The 20592-nt window shown below is 40.7% G+C and overlaps 1 protein-coding gene across 2 annotated transcripts in view; it reads left to right on the forward strand.

Annotated features, from left to right (window-relative positions):
- Positions 1–256: 256 nt before the first annotated feature.
- itga7 (integrin, alpha 7) overlaps positions 257–20592 on the forward strand; it is a 32742-nt gene continuing 12406 nt past the window's right edge. The window contains exons 1-7 of one of the 2 annotated variants that reach the window (XM_034139248.1): positions 257–620; positions 13788–13915; positions 14483–14562; positions 14802–15057; positions 15923–16054; positions 16767–16874; positions 20017–20224. In XM_034139248.1, coding sequence (XP_033995139.1) covers positions 403–620; positions 13788–13915; positions 14483–14562; positions 14802–15057; positions 15923–16054; positions 16767–16874; positions 20017–20224 — 1130 coding nt within the window. In that variant the 5' untranslated portion in view covers positions 257–402. Of the gene's footprint in view, positions 621–13787; positions 13916–14482; positions 14563–14801; positions 15058–15883; positions 16055–16766; positions 16875–20016; positions 20225–20592 lie in introns of those variants that run through there. The other variant, XM_034139247.1, reaches the window with a different exon arrangement.

A 20592-nucleotide genomic window follows, 5' to 3' on the forward strand; every position in this document is an offset into this window, starting at 1 on the left:
ATTTTGGCAGCAGTCCCTTGAGTGTTGATGTCAGCTGAGAGAGGGGAGGGAGGGAGGGACAGAAAGAGAGAGGGGAGGGGGAGGAGTGAGGGGGCTATTCAAGGCACTTGTCCTCTGTCTCCCTCTGAGCACAGAGGAGGGGGAGGCGCACATGAATTGAGAGAAACACACTCACACATTTTCACAGCCTGCTCTTCAGACTGACAGCAGCAAACGGAGTTGGGAGGCAGCACGGTGCATCAAGGCGGGGAAATAAAGAGGATTGGAAACAAGTGAGGCATCCACAGAGAAGAGGAGACTACAGGGTTTTCTCTTTTATCACTCTGGGAGCCAAACAAGGATTCCCCCCGTACTCTTCTTGAAGTGAACTTGCTCTGCTGCTAAGAGGACCTGCACCCTGCTATGGCAGCCCCGGTGGGACATGGGAACACCATCTCCCTCTCATCTTGCTCCTGTCTTTGTTGGACTACTCTCCTCTGGGCTCTCTTGACCCTTTCAAGCCAAGTGTGGGGATTTAACCTGGATACTACTCACACACTTCATAAGTTGGGAGACCATGGCACCTTTTTTGGCTTCTCTCTAGCACTTCACCAGCAGCTTACCCCAGAGTCTAAAAGCTGGTGAGTAGATGAATGCGGCACTGAACCTGTACCATGTGTGTCCTCTTTGACTTTTTGTTGCACCTCACATACAGAGCTGAGATGTGTGGTGTACCTGCACCTGCTCTGTATGCAAAATGTTCACCATACCATGAATTTTCTTTTTTAGTGAAGGTTGAAATCTGAAATGTGTGTCTGTTACAGTCAGTAGTTCTGTGCTGCACCAGTCTTCAGTTTTGCTAAATCATTGTTACACTCAATTCTCTGAACTGGGTGCAGGAGTTTTAGCATGTTTAATGTGCAGCACGTACTGCAAGAGCAGCCCATGAGCTCTAAGGTAAAAGACCATGATTTACAGTAAGTGGATGAGAGTATAGATTGTGCTGAGTCAGCTGGCAGGCAGTGATTTCTCAAGGAGGGAAAAAAGGTTTTTAAGTGAGCAGCATTTTTTTTAGAGCAGTTTGGGTCTGATGCTGACTTCACAGAAGGGGAATAGAGATACGAATGTGTCCAATAGTGTGTAGGGCTGAGTGTGTATGTGTTCATGGATGAGATCTGTGTTTGCTTGTATATTTGAATGTGTTTGCCAACAGCTGTTTTGCTGCGTCTTTCAGTGTGACTGGAACACACCCTCATGAGTTATAACAGCAGATCTGCTTTTAAATCATCCAAAAATGTTTACGGCATCACGATTAATAAGAGACAGTCTTTATTTACCTCTCCTAAAGCAAGAGGTTTCAATTGTATTTCATCTGAACGGGTTCCAGAGAGAACAGTTCTGTAATATATCTATAGGATATAGGTCTGATAGAGGTCAGTTGGCACATTCAGTTTACATCTTTGAAGGTTTTTGTTAAACTTTTCTGGTGTAAGACTTGGACACACAGATGTGTGGATATGTGTGATACTGTATGCATATGAACAGTGGGGAAATAATTATTCAGATTATGTTCTACACATAACATTATTTCTATTACATCTAAATAAAATTCCAATTTGAAAATGTAAAGGTTCAGACGCTGTATGAATGAAAGTATTTGTTTTGTGCAGATAAACTACTGCTGTGTGTTAAACTTTCCATTATTACCTTCAACAAGGATTTTAGGTTTTCAGTTCAGTTTTTTTTTTTTTTTTTTTTTTTTTCCAGTATTGTGGAAAAAATATTGTCGAATTTCCTTGAAACTTGGTGGAAGGGTGTAGAATGGGCCAAGGAAAAACACAGATTTCGATCACAGGGTGAATGAACAATTTTTCCCTTTCAATAGGGAATTTGGCCTCGGCCGTGTTCTGTTATAGTTCTATGTTAGTATCGAATTATATTGTATTGATAATTAATTGTCATGCTATTTTTTGTGAACCACTCATGTCAATATATTTCAGGTTAGATTAATCTATGATATTTAATAAAAACATCATGCAGTTGGATGTTTTTTATGAAAAGTCACTTAATGTATGGAGTACAAAATCTCCCTCTGAATTGTAGTGTTTAAGAATATACAATTGTTTAAAATAGAAATACTTAAATACAGGAAGCTTAAACCTATACTACACTTAATTACCTACCACCCCTGAATATAAGAAATACAAGGGAGATTATTTACTTCAGGTCCCTGTTTTGGAGCTCCATATTTAACCGTTGGCTCCTCAGTTTACTGGAGCTGGAGTCTCCCTGTCGCCTGGTCAGACCGGAGGAATGACATCAGCACACAGACACACAGACAGTCAGAGCGAGGGTCGTGGCCCCTCTTAAACCTGCTTACTATCCAGTAGCATTCCTGGAAGATATTTAAAAAAGTGACCATGAGCTTTAACACTTAATACTGTGGCCTGTTTCAAAATGCCGGAAGACTTCTGAGGCAAATGCCCATGCTGCACCAGTGGAGTTAGTGCCAGCAGGAGTCAATACAGTGATGTGCTGATGTGATGCACGTACCGGAAGAGAGTGGGATGAATAATGCTGTTTCCAGTATTCTGTGACCTCACACCGATTGTCTGCATAGATCACTTAGTAATAATGATTTCATCCCCTGATCATTTACTATATCTTTACATGACATGCAGGGTAGTCAGATATTTTGATGATAAAAGTACTTCACTTTGTTATAGATAATCCAATGTCCTTTAAAGTGGTTTAAAATAAAGATTGAAGACATTTTTCCAATCCAAATGTGGCTTCTGGGGAACAACAGAAACAAGTTGGTAATATCGTCATATCATCACCTTCTTAGTTGATATGGCAAATATTTTAGCAAACAGTGGCTTGTTTACACATCCAGCCGTAATGGAGCAACGTAATCAGTCTTTTGGAGTCCTGATTCTGACCACACGGCAAACTTAAAAAGGACATCAAAATACTGATTGTTAAGGTTAATTCATTCAACCTTTAAAATATCTACACGTTTGCCGGTTCCTCAAGAGAAGATGCAGAGATCATGTCCTCACTGGTACATCCCTTAGACTGGATGAGGACTTCTTTAGCATTGTGGATGAAGACATCTGATGTTATTGCACTCTAAGTTAGATAAATGTATTATTCAGATGGCAACAGAGCAATTATCTTTCCTGCCTGAAAAGTACTTTATGATAGTGCCCTCTCTGTGTTATTGCAGATCAGATCTTGGAGTTTAGTTTCCAAGGTGCTCCCATCTCATCTCTTCTCTTCCTCTCTTGATTTGCCTTAAACTAAATGTAATTAGATGCTATTGACTCATTTTTTCTCTTTGTATAATGAAGGTTTGGGTTACTTTTGCCCATGGCGCAAATGTGTTGTCCTCATTGTGTTTTGTGTCGCCAGGTTTAATGGTGAAAGTGATATTACTGCTTTGATGCTTTGTTCTTTGCTTACTCATGGCTGTATGACACAACCCAAAGCCTTAAAGTGCGAATATAAAACGACTTAGTCATACTGTCACCTTTTCTGGTTTGGGACTTGCTCAGATCATTGGAGTTTGTTTCTCTAAACGTCTAAAGCATCAGAGGAGTTATGTGTATTTCTTCTAAGGCAGGATCATACAATGTCAGGTTTCAGACACTCTGATTCAGATACAGCTGGCAGCTGTATGGAATAAATGTCTTTTTGTTCAGTTTTACAGTTTCGACTGCCCTTCAAACCCAACCGCCCCTTTTCAATATGGCAGCAAAGGTCACCCCATGTGACCCGATGATCTCATATTGACCGTGCTGTAAGGAGACCCTGTCAGTGACTTGTTGGAAGAGAGTTAAATAATGCCATAAGAGCCTTGATCTAGCTTCACAGACTTCTGTAAAGTGTCCCTATTATCTCTACCGGGTTTTTGTTTTCCTGAGGGCCCTAAGCTGAACTGTCTGATGCCAGACAGAGGATGAGATGAGCGGGTATTTCAGTCTGAGTTATGTGTGGGTCTGCTATTTATACTGTTATGAGAAGTGCTTCCGCTAATAGTTTACTGCCTGGTGAAGACAGGAAGCCCCCTGAGCTTTATCCCACCCCTGCCAATCTCCTGAACTCAGCTACTGCATGTTTTAATAGCAAGTCTGCCGGCATATACCAGTAAAATACATCTGTCATCAAACTCTACTATTTCTAACAATATGATAGATTTTGAAGATGTTTAAAAGATAATATGTGTCAAAGCAAATTTGGTAGCAATGTAAGGTTAGGCTACATATAGGTCGTTAACGAGAGGCTGTACTTATAACAACATTTGCTTCAGGCTAGATGCTAACAACAGCATGCTATTATGCTCACAATGACAATGCATATCATGCTGTTTACCAGGTAAAATGTTAGTTAGCTTTGTGTCTCCTGCGTGAGGAAAAAGTCAACGTTTACTTATTCTAATTAACATCATGTATACTTACATACTTATTTTAAGTCAAACTACGACCTTTGACTACAACTAAGCAAGGTCGTTTTCCAATGCCAACTTTGTGTTTAAAATGGCGACCATAATATAAAAGTAAATATGTTTTCCCTGAAAATGTAATTCAAAATGCAGTTTAGTTGTATGGAAAAGTAGCTTTGTAGGAGACAGGTTTGACATGCTTACACAATTAGCACTACAAACAAAGTTAAAATGCAGCTGAAGGGAATTTCAATGGTTTTGCAGGTTCATGGCACTATGAAAGGTTAAGGTATCAGTAACTATTACATTTCATCCTGAGGGGAACATGAATGTACCACTTTTCATGGAAACCCTTCTAATAGTTCCATTCACTTAAAATAACACATATCAGCTTCATGATGGTGCTAGATTAAAAGTTGGGGGACCACCAAAGGTCTATGTGAGATTTATCCTCCGGGGACAATTGATGTGTGTACACACATTTCGGATAATCGGTCCAATGGTTTTTGAGAGTGTAGGACCTCATTGACATTCCTAGAGCTGAGCTAAAAAAGACACAATGCTGCGCTGCTGATTGTCTCAGTTCGGGATCAGTATAGATATACTTAGAATAAACCCATGACGTTGGGATGAAGCACACCGGTTCCTGCATATATATATGTTTGTCTCATCTTTAAATCATACTGCACCACACACATTAGCTGGAAAACCCTCCAGATTTAATGTAAAGGTTGTTTCTTTTTAAAAGTGATTGGACGAAGGTGGGGGAAGGCAGTATTGCTTTGGTGTGGTGATGTGGGTCACAAATCATCTGTGATGGATCTCTGTCTGGCCTTGAAAGACTTCTATTGTGCTTATTCGCTATTCTGACACAAGTGTTAGCCTTGCCTTTATGTTATGTATTTAAATCGTTGCAGCATTTTTCTATTTATGGAATTTTAATTGGGAATTTCCCCCAAAATCATGTAGCTTACGTTTTTTTTTGCTTGCAGCATTTAGCCACACATTGACAACATTATTAGAGTGTGATTTATCTGTTGATGTCAGTAGATACGGGGTGTTGCATTGATGTCAGAGGGAAAGTAGAAGGTCTCAGGTTGCCTCAAGGTTCATATTTACCACGGACCTGCTCTGGTGCCTTACTGAGAGAGAGTGTCAATGCCGGTGGGGCCACAGGTAGCCAATTTAATCCCAGTCATAGAGTCTGGACTTTGGTTTCACTGGCTGAGTAAGAATCTACAACATAGCTTTCTGAAGCTGAACAAATCCTCTCATTGAACTGGAGGCTAGATTAACACAGCTTATTTTTGAATGACCTCTAAAAGGTTATAGAGATTGCAAGAGAAGTCAAATGCAAAGATAAGAAACTCAACAGTGTGCCGGTTTAAGCCATATCTTTTAGTTTTATTAAAGCAATATACACCTTTTTTGGAAATATGCTTATTTGTTTTCTTGTGGAGTAGATACAAAGATTGATACGGTTGGTGTCGATCTTCATTTCAAACTCTCGAAAAGAAAGCAGATAAGCATATTTCCCAAATCTTATTTTTTTTACATTTATGCTGTTTTTATACTTTCTTCCTTTTCTTTTTCCTACAGAATTTCATTTGGCTTTTGCCTTTATGAGTCAAACACGATACCCTCTGTATGGTACTGGAAGGCCCAGTACAATTTATTGTGTTTAATACACATATAATGTGTGTAAAAGAGGACCAGCATAGCTGCCTCACACATTCATAACAAAGAAGAATTTCTGGGGGTAATTTGCATTAAAATAGCCTTATAAAAGCTGCTTTTTCAAGCCTCAGCTTAAGAGTTGAGAATGAACCGACCCCCTTTTCCCTCCCTAATTCAATTCATGAGTTTTCTTCTGCTCTATCACTCTTGTTGCTAAATCTTCTAGGGGCCATTCATGTGAAAGCCTCGTAAATGTTGGAGCTCACACTGTTGCAGTGCTTATTTATATGAGAGATCAGAAGGAGCAAAGGGTAAATAGAATGCTTTACAGTCCAGCATGAAAACACACACATACAGACAAACGCACACACCCGCACACATAGACGGTTAATGCTCTTTACTAGCTCCCACTTTCTCTCTGTCTATTTAACATTCCCCATTCCTCCACGCTGGGCTGCCTGGACAAAAGCTCGGTGGGAAGCAGCGCTGCCTGGCCAAGAGCTTTCAGGAATATTACTCTGCGGACCACGTGCTCACTGGATTGAGAGGGACAATCTGCAGTGTCAGGAAGGAAACATACAACTTAGATCTGATGGAGTTGCAGATTAAATGTTGGCAGTGTAAGAGCAGCAGGAGCTGATTTTGCATCTGCAGTTTATAGATAGTTGGCAGGTAAAGTCCTTACAAGGTTTCTGGCATTGTGTTGCATTATTACACATAATTATCGTTTTTGTTGCTAATGACTCGTTTTTGACTTTGCTTTTTTTCTTTGCTTTTCATGTTAGCTAAAAAAACAAGTGCAGCGTTTAAAGCATTAGGCTACCTTGAGTTGACTACAAGTATAGTACGATCCATATGTGGGGGAGGGGTTCAGGCCTGATCGGGACCGAAGCTGCAGGGATGAATAAATCATGAAAGGCCCCTCCTTTGATTAAGTGTGTGTGTGTGTGTGTGTGTGTGTGTGTGTGTGTGTGTGTGTGTGTGTGTGTGTGTGTGTGTGTGTGTGTGTGTGTGTGTGTGTGTGTGTGTGTGTGTGTGTGTGTGTGTGTGTGTGTGTGTGTGTGTGTGTGTGTGTGTGTGTGTGTGTGTGTGTGTGCATACGTGCCCATTTGAGTTGACTCTGGTAAAGAAGCAGTTTAATCAATCAGCTTATGGCGGCTCTACTGGGATCTAATACAAAACTGAGGATCGGAAAGAAGCTATGAAAAGCCGACAGGAAGAGGAAATTACAAGGATGTGGAGGATTTTTGTTCGTTTTTATTGAAAGAGATTTGCTGATCATCTTTGGATATAAACCGTCAACATATTGTTCAATAAAAACATTGATGCCCTTTGTGTGATCAAAGTCACTTGCTAATCTTTTCTAATTTCCTCCAACATAAATGAGTTGAATAGATGCAATAATGTTAGCATGTGTCATCACTGTGGTAATCTTGTGTGGAGGTCAAGCCTGCAATTCTAATGTTTGTCTGTCTGTGTGATGGACCTGTCCACAATGTTTTTCTTCTCTTCACCCATTGCATGCTGCTTGTCCCGGACCACCCAAAATGATGACATGATAGACAGAAAAGAGTAGAAAGAGCAATTTAAAAACATGTAAATTATGAGATCTGGATAGACAGATCGATAGATGGATGAGTGGATAACGGTGGAGAAGAAAAGGAGAAGATAAAAGAAACAGGGGAGGGGCGGTGTAGGGGTTATGTCCTCTTTACACTTTGGACCTGAGGGCCTATCATTACCCCATCTATGCCTGGAAATGACTGTCCCCTTATTGATCAGTATTGGGGCAGCTGGTGAGCTTAGGACTTGTTAAAGATGCATGTGAAGTGAGGATGGGGTTACCATTGTCCTCTGAGAGCAAAGTGTCTGTTCCCTCCTCCTTCCTGGAACACACTTTCAGTGGTTGGAAATTCAAAGAGTTTTGTCTTTTCTGGTTGTTTTTTCTTGAATTGATATGAACTGTCCTTGTGATGTCCTTGAACAAATTCTATAAGCAGGAAGTTGAGTCACGTCCGTGGGCAGTGAACCACAATATCCCAAAGGGGTGTTTGCATGGCCTGGCAGCTGTTTCTGTCTCTCTTTTATCCCTTTATTGTGTGCTACCTAACCCTGTTTTCCTCCTTTGACCAGAGTGGGAGAGAGTTGAGATGTTTCAAAACTTGATGATTCACAGCCTGGTCACCTCATTCTCAGCTGTCATTTTATCATCAGCAAAACTGGAAGGGGAAACTGGAGTCAGGTGTGAAAGCATTTTCTGAGAATGATTGTCACAGGCGACGTTTTTGGACAGGTTGCAGTCAGTGTGCCGATCAGTAGTTTACACAGTTGTCGCACAGCCTTCTGTTGTCTAGTGTGTCCGAACATGTGTGTGTGTGTGTGTGTGTTTGTGAGGTTATGAACAAATATTCAGGTCCATTTGTACACTCATGCCTCCATTAAAGTCTGCATGCTTGCACATGTTTTCTTTTGCGTGTGTGTGTGTGTGTGTGTGTGTGTGTGTGTGTGTGTGTGTGTGTGTGTGTGTGTGTGTGTGTGTGTGTGTGTGTGTGTGTGTGTGTGTGTGTGTGTGTGTGTGTGTGTGTGTGTGTGTGTGTGTGTGTGTGTGTGTGTGTGTGTGTGTGTGTGTGTGTGTGTGTGTGTGTGTGGTGTGTGTGTCCAGGTCAGAGGTCACAGTCTTGCCTCAGGGTAACAGAAGGCCTAAAGAGCCCCCTGGCCCCCATGCTGATCCTGTAGAGCCACTGTCTGTATGAGCAACAGCCTCACACTGATCCCAGAAGGACATATGTCAAAGTGTGTGGGCAGACTGACTAGGAGGGATCAACTGACCAAACTAAATATTGGAAATATTTAGGCTGTATTTTTTTATTCAACACTTTTCCCAAACTTCCTAAAGCTTGAGAGGCCTGGACAATTCTAGGAAAAGGGTGGGTTTTAGAAATATTTTCAGTTGCTCTCTAAGGTGTGGAAAGCTTCTGTACATTGTTTCAATGGTGTGCAGTCAGATTGAGGCTCTTTGCAAACTGACCATGTGTGGCCATCACATTAACGCCAACATCCATCTCTCCTTTTCCAGCAAAGGTATTCTCTTTCCTTAAACAAACAAAACAGGATTCAGGAATTCTCTTGGGAGTACAAAATACATTTCTGCAGATGTTTCTGTAGGTCTGCTACTATTGCCATGTGTTTTCAGTAACAAAGACAAAGCAGTCTAGTTTAAAGCTTAATGTCAGGGGACTTTGAATTATAAAACATTTATTTTTAAAAATGTTACCAAACCAGGAGTTTGGACATCTTATCAACCCAACGCGTAGAATGCATCCTGCGATGAAACATGAATATAGACTACATACGATTTTACACGCTGCAAGTGCAAGGGTATGAGGAAAGAATCAACATTGCTGGGCTTAACCATGTTCGAGTCATCATATAGGATGGAACAACACTCTTGGGTGTTTCTCTTTTTGCAATCTTTCTTGATATTTAGAGAGAGGATGCCGGTCGGAATATTGATTGCATCTGTGATGTATTGTTGTCCAGTGTGTTGCCATCAATCTGCCTCTATGGGAAGCTGAACGCAGGGATGTGACTCCTGAGAGTGGGGGAGGAGTGAAGGAGAATGGGATTGTGTGTGAGGATGGGGTTTACATGGGGGAGGGGTGGTCAGGGGAGACTTTGGGGTCACTGCACATGCTCCCCTTAATGAACACATCGGTATGAGTCTAGTGTAATGAGGCTCCTGTGTGTGATTGTCATGTGTATGTGATGATTAGCCTGAAAATCAAGAAGGATTTATAGTGGAGGGTGGGCTTATAAGAAATTATTTCCGGAATTTTGACACGGTCATTTTTGTTATTTGGTTAGAAATCAACATTACACTTCGTCACTGAACTATGGTGTTTGATTAGAAAATAATATAACAATATTACTTTATTGAAACAGAAAAAGAGCTTCAATTAGAATTACCCCCGCCAAGATAGCAGCACCACATAGATCACAACACCTATTTGTTTTCCTATGGTATGTCCAAAGTAATTGTGGGGGAAACTTCTGTGTAGCAATGCATTGGGAGTCACCGACTCAGGAAGGAGACACGGTGAGAGTTGGAGCTTTTGATGTCAAACACTGATGGGTTTATTTCAGAGTATCGGCCGGAGGATTCACATCACAAGTCAAAGAGTCAGAGGTTCTGACTACACGGTAGAGTTGCCAGGTCAATTCTGAAGAGCCTCTCTCTATGCTAGACCTTTTAACTGGTTCACAGAGAGTAATCAACATCTCTGAAGGAGTAGACTAAACAGCTGGGAACACTGAACCACCTGCGTCCGACACTCATGGCCTCGAAGATTTCACATCTTAGAGTCCACAAACACCGATAAAGAAGTGCCTCAGTGTTCTCACAACAATTACCATTCGTGCCAGACAAGTTGACCGGTCACAAACTGGTGACAACAACACATATGACACCAATGCCTTTCCTTAAAGGAGATAACAGACGTCAGAGTAGATCATAAAACGTCTCAGAGCAAAAGGTTAGATATCTAGAAGAATTATTCCTTAACAGTAATGGTATTAATATAACTAGTTAAAAGGACCCAGAGCTGAAACCTGAGTGTCGTCATCGCTCACATCGAGGTTGATTTGAACTCTGGCTAATAACTTTAGATCAGTGTAAAATACTAGATTTACAATGACTTTACTTGATGGATCCTGGGGCTGAGAGGATGAAGGCGGTGTCCAGGTGCATGATCTAATCTGTGTATACAACATGGCTATGTAATATAACACAATCTCACCCACACAAACACACACTCAGGTATGTTGGTGCCGACTTTGTCACTATCACTCTCAACACCCTGATATCTCCCATCCAGCCAGCAGCAGCAACATACCCACAACTACTCATATTACACACACACACACACACACACACACACACACACACACACACACACACACACACCACACACACACACACACACACACACACACACACACACACACACACACACACACACACACACACACACACACACGTCAGATGTGGGTTTACTGAAAGATGAGCATGGCAGTGATCATCGTCTGACTCAATGCTGTACAATGAAGTGAGCTCAAAGTGAATGTGTTACTCAGACATGACATTTTATCTGTGTCGAATTTGGTTCATGTGTGCCTGTCTGGATGCATTATTCATCTCTGCCTAACTTAACTTCTTATAAACAGTTTCATGTTATGTTCAGGGCTGTGACAATTGCTGAGGAAACCCAGACAATATGGCCTTGTTGTCTTAAATCTATTTTTAAATGATAAATTACATTTTTCAAACAAAGAATCTTTTCATTTTTGGGAAAGACTAAGGGGAACACGACAATGAATGTCCTTACAGCAAAAAGGGCTGGAACTTATGATTATTTAATTTTTTTCATAATCAAAGGATTAATTGTTTCACTTAAAATGTAAGAAAATAGTGAAAAACATCTCTGACAATTTCTAAAAGCTCAGTGTTACATCGTAAAATGTCTTGTTTTATCCAACTATTAATCAGAAACAGTTAGAATATATACAATAAGCTTTTATATGGGAGAAAGTAAATCAGCATTTCCTTATAACAAGGAGCTGGAGCTGGCAAATGTTGGCATTTTACACAGAGAAATACTTTAAATTACTTTAATGATTAATCACAATTTTTGTCAGCTAATTATAAAAATGTGAGCTTTATTCATGATATTCTCTAATTTTAGAGAGTATGGAGGCATATGTGCAGGTTAATATTAGTTATTCATACTAAATTAAATTAGAAAAATGCAAAGCCAACATAAAACAGTCTGATCTTCCCTCACACGATCTCAACCATTATCCTCACTCTCTTCCCGCATCATTTTCTTTTTGAACTGCTGGTTGAACTCCTTATCTAAAATGACAATGAAATGTGACATATATACATTAATTGATTTGTCTCTGAGAAACATTTATGATCATCTCTTGACTTGAAGGATGGCCATGGCCCCTGATCATTTTTGTTTCATGGCTGTATACTTCATCTCTTTTGAGCTGTTCTCTCTGAAGAATTAGTCAAAATTAGATGAATATATATTTAGGTTGGGAGCCATCCAACTTTCCCTGCCAAATACTGGTGGTATAACAGCTGAACAGACCTCCCACCTCACACCCTGACACCTGCCTGCGTGTGCACATGTGGGCGGAAAGATGGGTATCACCTCAACTCCTCAACACAAACCAGAGCTCCTCAGGAATGTTAAAGCTATAAGAGGGATCAGATCTTATCAGTATTTTAGTGATAAATTCTTCCTCTTAAATCCCTTTTGTTTAACATCTGTTAACGCTGTTTTGCTGGGTTACTCCTGTGGACCACCAGTGATGTCTAGCAGTCGTTATTTCACATGAGCTGTCTTTGCTTTGGGTGGAGGTCTCATTAAGGTGAGGGGAATCATCCTGAGGCAACGCCCGGCTGCTCTTCAACAGAAGCACTCCGAAGTAAATAGAAAGTAAAGTCAGTGTGTTAAGATGGTTTGGATGAGTGTGAAGACAACGTTTTTTTTCTTACACTTGAAGAAGAAAAGATGTTGAGTCAAGGTTGCTGTTCTTCTCACCGTGCAAAATAAGTAAGATGTTGGGAAGTGCAGTTGTCTGGTCCAGCATGCTCAATTCTCCCTGTTCTCATTACATTTTACCAAGCAACAACTTCAAATATCTCAAGAGTAAATTATTATGACGAGTTCCTGCTGGTATGGCTGGTTGATGAGTGTCTGTGTCTACTTCTCTGTCTGTGTGGGTTACATGCAGGACTATCCGCTTGCTACATTTTATTTATAGTAAAATACTTGCCAGCCACAGAGATAACTCTAATTTAAGTATACACATAGCAAGGTAGATATGAGGGGGGTTGGTGATGGGACCTTTTCACACAGGCTTTACAGCTTGTGTCTACTCACACACCGTCGCTATAATTATATGTAAGCAGCAGGCATATTGAAACAGCTATTGTTGTGGCACTCAATTTAAGGTTCATCCCTTTGTCGGGCTTTGTTGTCTTTTTTCCCAACCTTACAATATGCTTATTATACTCTTTCCTTCGCCTCCATTTCCCCACGTCTCGCTTCCATGCATATGCCACGGCTGACGGTGTTGGGTGGAATGTGGCTCAACGCTCGGTTTTTAAATAGCATCCTAGCCTGAATCAGCCGCTCCAAATAAGGCAGAGGGCAGTGACACTGGCCCCAAAATATCAGCAACCACCTCACTGAGAATAAAACCTTTCCTTGCCTTGATAGTGAAGGGTGTTTGATGATAGCTACATCATTATAGTGAAAAGGAGATGGAGAACATGCAGATACACAGAGCTGTTTCGAATCAGCTTAAAGTCGAGATAACATATTTGGTGGTCTCGGCATGGTTGGAATAACTTGAGTTACAGGTGTTTGTACTTTACAGTAATGGTGCCTCAGGTCAGCCGAGGCTGTGAAATGTGCCCACAGTCACATGTAAAATGTTAGCTTTAATAATAGCGTTTAACCAGTTGCAACTATCATTAGATTTTATGTAGGAGCCTACTTGACTTACATGAGATGTTAAGTTACTGTCATAAACCCTATACTAACAGACTCTACCATGAATTCAGCAATGAAAATGTTTCATTAAATAAATGTTCATTGTTTTGTCCCTTTAGGATCCTTGTGGGAGCCCCACAGGCGGCGGGGCAGGGCCTGATGAGGGGCACTCGGCCAGGAGCTTTGTTCAAATGTCCAATCACACCTGAGGAGTACGACTGTGAGAGGGTGGATATCGACGGAGAAGGTGAGTCAAGTAGAACTTTAATGATTAGTCAGTTATTGATTAGCAGCAACAATGTGGTGCTAATTGAGTCAGCTGTAATTTAGATAATAGACTTGGTCATTTAAAAAAAATATGATTAGTTTAAGCATCTCCAATGTGATTATTTGCCTGTTGTGATGTTACTATTGTTGCTTTCCTTGTTTTTTTTCTTAATCATTTGGGGTAGTTTGTTTGTCAACTAAAACGGACAGTTCAAATATGTCAACATGCTTAATACTGGTATTGCTGAATATTGTAATGGGCACTTTTTTACCAATTGCTGACTTTTGCCCACATGATCAAAGAAATTCGAATAATCCAGAAAATAAACCACAGACTTTTACATTTTTAGACAGCCTTTATTATTCAAAAGTTTCTATCTCGTGTTTGACATTTATTTAGTAATTTGCATTACATTAGAGAAAAGTTTACTGTGTGTTCAACTTCAACAACAAAGTGCTGTTTGCTTACTGTGGCTCAGATCCTAATTGGTTTACAATATGGGAACTGTTATGATGTGAAGCCATTTCCTTCTGCGTTTTCCCTCAGTGGATCTGGAAAGAGAGAGCAAAGACAACCAGTGGCTGGGAGTCACTGTCAAGAGTCAGGGGATTGGAGGGAAGGTGGTGGTAAGTGAAGGCCACATCCTGTTAATGTACCAGTGAAGGAAGCTATGCTGTTCTTGTTGTTTTGCTTCTGACCCAATGACTTGTGAATCTAGACCATTTTGAGGTTTGGTTAATCTGTATTAACCTTTTCGAAATGTATGTTCGACGTTGAAGACTAGCTTTTCTGAATGAGTAACAACAGTAACAGTACCAACATATAAATCCTGATCATTAATACTCCATTTCCTGTCCCTCACCAGACCTGTGCTCACCTGTATGAGCTCAGGCAACGTGTTGGTCAATCTTCAGAGACCCGTGATCCCATTGGACGCTGCTACGTTCTGAGTGATGATCTGACGGAGCGGGACGACCTGGATGGAGGGGAGTGGAAGTTCTGCGAGGGCCGGCCGCAGGGACACGAGCAGTTTGGCTTCTGTCAGCAGGGCATGTCCGTCAGTTTCACCCCAGACAACGACTTCATTCTGTTTGGGGCTCCAGGAACCTACAACTGGAAAGGTAAGGTGTCCGATTCACCCGCAGAACGCAGAATCACTGTAACAACTGTCAGGTCTTCCTTGCTATGGATTGTTTTGACCAAAATGGTGATGCAGTTTTAAAGTTGCAAAAGAAATGTGTTTGTGCACTAGGTGGCAGCAAGAAAAAGATATTTAGACATGCATTGTTTCATTTTTTATCTGAATCACAAGGATGAATGTAAATCTGAGTGATTTTATGACATTTTTCAATCAAATTAATTAAATAGTACTTTACTGCAATTAATGTGAACTATGGAATAGAGCCAATCCTTGTAAAGTGTGTAATTAAAACACACTATTAGGAGAACTATACTGTTAGGGATTGAACATTGAATTGATTAATAAACCAATCTAGTGATTGGAAACAGACATTATGCAGAGAAGCGGTGTGCACTTAATCAAAGTAGGCAATAATATTTAGTTGGTGCGGTAATCATATACTGGATTGATTTATTTTGTTCGCCACATGAGATCAATGCTATTTGATTCACACAATTCATACATATCACATTCTAAAACATGCAGAAGTCTGCATTTAGTGTACCGGATTTGGTTACAAAAATTACAACATACAATCATTCCTATATTGTAAACACTTTCCTCCTTCAAAATACTTTTTTATTTATGCCCAACGTTGAACATGTGTATAATTTGTGGTTAGTGTAAGATGGTTAAGGATGTTGATTTTATTGTAGACTAACTAAACATTTTACAATGACTTGGTGTACACACTGATAATTTGGACTTGCCATGTGTGCAAGTATGCAACAAATCACACAAGTGTGTTTGTCTTCTGTTATCCGCTGTGTGTGTGCTTGCTGTGCCCTCACCTGTTTCCATTCCAGGTGAGATGCGTGTCCAGCTCCTAAACCAGACTCTGCTTGACCTCGGTTTTTACGACGACGGGCCCTACGAGGTGGCAGATCAGAAACAACTTAATGCCCAGCTCATCCCTCTGCCCTACCACAGTTACCTGGGTAGGATCCGCCCTCCCTGCTCACTGCTGCCTGTGCACAGGAGAGAGAGAGAGGGCCGGTGGAGGGTCGACACCACGGCTCAGACTGCACTCCAACATGGCCGCCCAAACCACGGGAGCTAATAGCAGCTGCCAAAAATGCCTCTAACTGCTCATTCCCTGTGGATTATTTCTGGATGAGCCTATCTGTGACTCAGAGAGCCCTGAATGTAACTCCACCTCATTTTTGTAGGGCTCTACCATGTGAATGTGGGTGGACATGTGAAAAATGTCAATAGCTTTTTGCAGCCTGACCTTAATTCTTATGATGCCAGTAGCCTTTCTCACTCTCAAGGGAAATATTAACCGCCAAAAAAGAAATCATCCCAATAACAATGACGTTATCCTTTTTCCATCCACTGCCCTCTTCTCAAAACAAAGTAAAGCAAGTCAAGATGTTGAATAGGGTGTGGTAGCATCAGTGAGAGTGCAGTCTGAGCCTGAAACGTCGTCTCTCCACCAGGTGGCCAGCGGTTCTGCAGGACCTATGCGGCACCACAAAGACAAAGCATCAATCAATCACAGCTTGTCTCACCTGCACCTCCCTCTCCCCCCTTTTTTCCACTCTTTTCACTCTTTTTCCCTCCCTCATCATTTCACCACCCCATCACTCCCCTCCTACACTCGTCCTTCTCTTCTTCTTTCTGTCTTTCTTTTCCTGTTTTGGGCCATAGGGCTCTTGTTCATGGCTAGCCCGATTGAAGATGCACTGCTGTACAAAACTCTGGAGCCCTCCAGCCGGCCTACAGCGTTTGAGGATGTAGCTCATAATAGCTACTTAGGTTTGTAGGCGTGCAGTGTTTTTGTTTGGACCGGATTGGGCTTGTAGTGGAAGTAGTCCTCCGTCTTCCTCCGTCTGCGTCTCAATCTTTTCTGCTAATTCCAGATAGTTTTTTTAGTGTGTAATTGATGTACTACATGGGACCTTATCACCTGTACTGTTATAAAGAGACAGCCATCTAAAACTGCATTTTTTCCACTTTTACTATTTAATTTAATTTAATTTATTCTAATTTAATTAAACTTAATTCAATTTCATTTATTTATGATAATCTTTTCCTCTTTGTTTATAGCTTTTTGATTTGTCAATGGCAGTGCGATGGTTGTCTGTTTGAGTAGCAGCGGGGTGTTTGTCTGTTCTGTCTGTAGATATCTGTTGTCTGTAGTGTGTTCAGTCAGTCTGCATGTGTGTGGGTAAGAAGCTTTCCAGTTGGTGGTGGTTTTCTTGTCAGTCATAGATTTACTAAATCGCTTTAATGATACCGAAAAACTCAACTAACAAACAAAACAAAGATTGTACCTCCATGCTAGCAGCTCTGAGAGTCTGTACTTGGCAAAGTGGTTGTTTAGCCGGTATAATAATTACACCGTTCATCTTCTTAGTTTAGTGTGTTGGCATGCTAACATTAGCTCTAAAAATAAAGTACAGCCGAGTGTGAAGCGAATGTCATTAGTTTTAGAGGTTTCCATCATTACTATTCATCCTGAGGGTATCATCAATGTGTGAACAACATGTCAAAGCATCAATATAATAATTGCAGATGCATTACATTCAAAACAATTAATGCCCTCCTTTATCCTCTGGAGACCATGGATGTATTTAAAAATGGCTACTCATCCAAAGGTTGTTGAGATATTTCAGTCTGGATCCAAGTGGTGGAGTAAAGATTGTTTTGTTACAATATATTACAAATCTCTAGGTATTCAGTGTCCATGTGTGAAGACTCTTCGCCTGCTTAACACAAGCTGTTTTATTGTTCCAGTTATTACTTTTCACTAAGTGTGTGGATCTACCATACATCTTTTCATTCACATACCTCCAAGCCTGCTTACCCTGCCGCTCTCCACATTGAGCCGTCTCCTTGACAACGCTAATTCCCACATGACCTTTTACCTCTCATTTATAACTCACATGTTCCATTGATCCTAACCAGATGCTATGCCACACCTCTGCATGCTTACTGAAATGATAGAGGCAGTGTTTAGCTATTCATGATATTATTTCCTAACCGTCTTTGAATCAGACTTATCAAAGGATTATTTTTTCATACTGTATATAGTGGCTTCAACCATAAATGATGTTACAAAGAGCTGAAAATAAAAAGATCCATACTTTTGATCTCCACCAAGGCCAAATCAAATCCTTTCAGAGAGAATAGAAAAGAAAATATTGCTTATTGCAGGGTGTTTGGAGGTCTAATGCCAAGTGCAACATCCTTGGAAAATGTGGTCCAGTTTTCCATTTACAGATAAAGACAATATGAGAAAATACAGTCTGATCCTGTACAATGTGTTACATCTACTGCTCTGGTCAAAGCAATAATCATGATCTTTACTTCATTTAGTTTTGACTTTATTTAGCTTGAGTACCAAAAAATGGAATGGAAAAAACAGTGATTATTTCTAGCAATTTGTAAAAATGTATTTACAAATTTAGTAGTATAGAACAGAAACAAAAGTAAAGTGTAAAGAGACAATACATAATTTTAACAATTGATAGATATTGCCGCTGTGACAAGACAGTACACTACAATATTAAATATAAATGGCAATCTGTGCTCGGAGAGCGCACTGATAATACAATTTGGCAAACAATATATATTAATGCTAATAGTTGTAAAGACAAGGGTATCTATAACTGAACATGGCATTAAGGATGCACCTTCCACAGAACGGGATTAAAGTAAGTGCTCCTCAAAATTGTAATAATGAGTTTTATATTTGATTGAACAAAAAGCAATAATTTAAATCATTTAAAATGAAACCAAATACTAAGCCTCAAAGTGTAGCTCTATTGTGATTAAACTGCTCAGGCTTGCAAAAATGAAATGCAGTTGCCATTTTTTTCAACAACACACACTGGTAATGTATAAACAGTTCAAATCATTACATTAGTGTGGCATGAAGAAATAAACTAAAATAAGGAATACAATAGAAGAAAGTAGATTATATAAAAGTAGCAGTGAAGGAAAGAATAACAGTGTATACAATACACACCATGTTTGTGTGTAAACACCTGCAGCGGGCCTTTTAGAAACCTTTTACTGCCTTAAGCCTTTATTCCCCATTTAGTTTTATAGAGCCGCCCGGTGTGGAATAGCAACACATTTGGTCTCTGTCCGTGGGTTTTTACAGGACTTGAGATGCACAGTGTTGCATTCCTCACCTGCCACCCTGGAGCTGCTCACTGTTTGTCCCGTCTCCCCCTGCATGTGTGCTCAGCACTAACAGATGCCCCCCCTCATGTTATCATAGATGATTTCACACCCTATCCTCTGCATGTTTTGAAACAAGTGAGGCAAATTGCATGTGGTTGCTTCTATTTAGGGGAAATGTTTGATATGATGTGCTATTTTTCACAGCTTTATACGAATATTTCACAATTTGTCATGAAGCTAATACACCCACACACAAACACACACTAACCCCTCCCCCTTTCACTTGGTCACTTTGCTCCATCTGATTTATGCACACATTCCTCTACACACACACAGAAACACACACATGAAGACCCACACTTCCACACAAAAGAGGGATGCTTTAGGTTATAAATCTGATTAACGTCCACCCATTATGTTTACATCCTGCCTTGACTTCAGGCACTGATACAGAGCAGTAGCATCATGAATCTCATGGGACATTAGGCAAAGCCCCATACATCTCCCTCTCTTAACATCACAACCCGCCTTTTCTGCTCTTACCAGTGGACACACAACCAATCGCAGGCCTCCAGCTACATGCGCCTTCGAACACATGCACACAGGACATTTACACCCATCATGAGTCTGGCATAAAATCAATAGTCACTTAAGGCACACATTTCATTAGTAAGAAGATGAGCAGAACATGCTACACAGAGAGGAGAGCCTCTGAGGTCAATACTAACCGCTGACCCTTTCCTCCGTCCTGACTTCCGTCTTCCAGGGTTTTCTGTGGACTCTGCCATGGGGATAATAAGCCTCAGGGAGCTGACCTTCGTGGCAGGTGCACCTCGGGCCAATCACACGGGGGCAGTGGTGCTGCTAAAAAAAGACAACGTGTACCGGCTGGTGCCACAACACATCATCTGGGGCGAGGAGCTGGCCTCGTCATTTGGGTACTCCGTTGCTACGACGGACCTGAACCGGGACGGGTGAGGACATGCTGGATGATAATTGTTTAATAGATAATACTGGTCAGTTGTTGAAGAAGTTTTCCTGTCATTTTTATTTTGAAATACAAATATTTTCAGCTGATTTACCTTAAGAGTAAAAAATACTAATTAGAAACTATGGCCCCTTTAAAGGTGGGCTATGTAATTTATTTCATGGAATGCTCTTAACATCCCGATAGCAATGAATATATTAAATGCTTTGACAAAAAATCCATAAAAAAATGTCATCTGTGGAAGCCGTAATACTGTAAAAAGCACGACCAATCATTTTAGCCGGCCCGGCTAAAATAACTGGATGGCCTACCTGCCTGTCAGCCTTCCATCTGTGCACAAACTTATCTCGTGCC

The sequence above is a fragment of the Trematomus bernacchii genome, unplaced genomic scaffold, assembly GCF_902827165.1.
Source record: "Trematomus bernacchii unplaced genomic scaffold, fTreBer1.1, whole genome shotgun sequence".
NCBI classification, from domain to species: domain Eukaryota; kingdom Metazoa; phylum Chordata; class Actinopteri; order Perciformes; family Nototheniidae; genus Trematomus; species Trematomus bernacchii.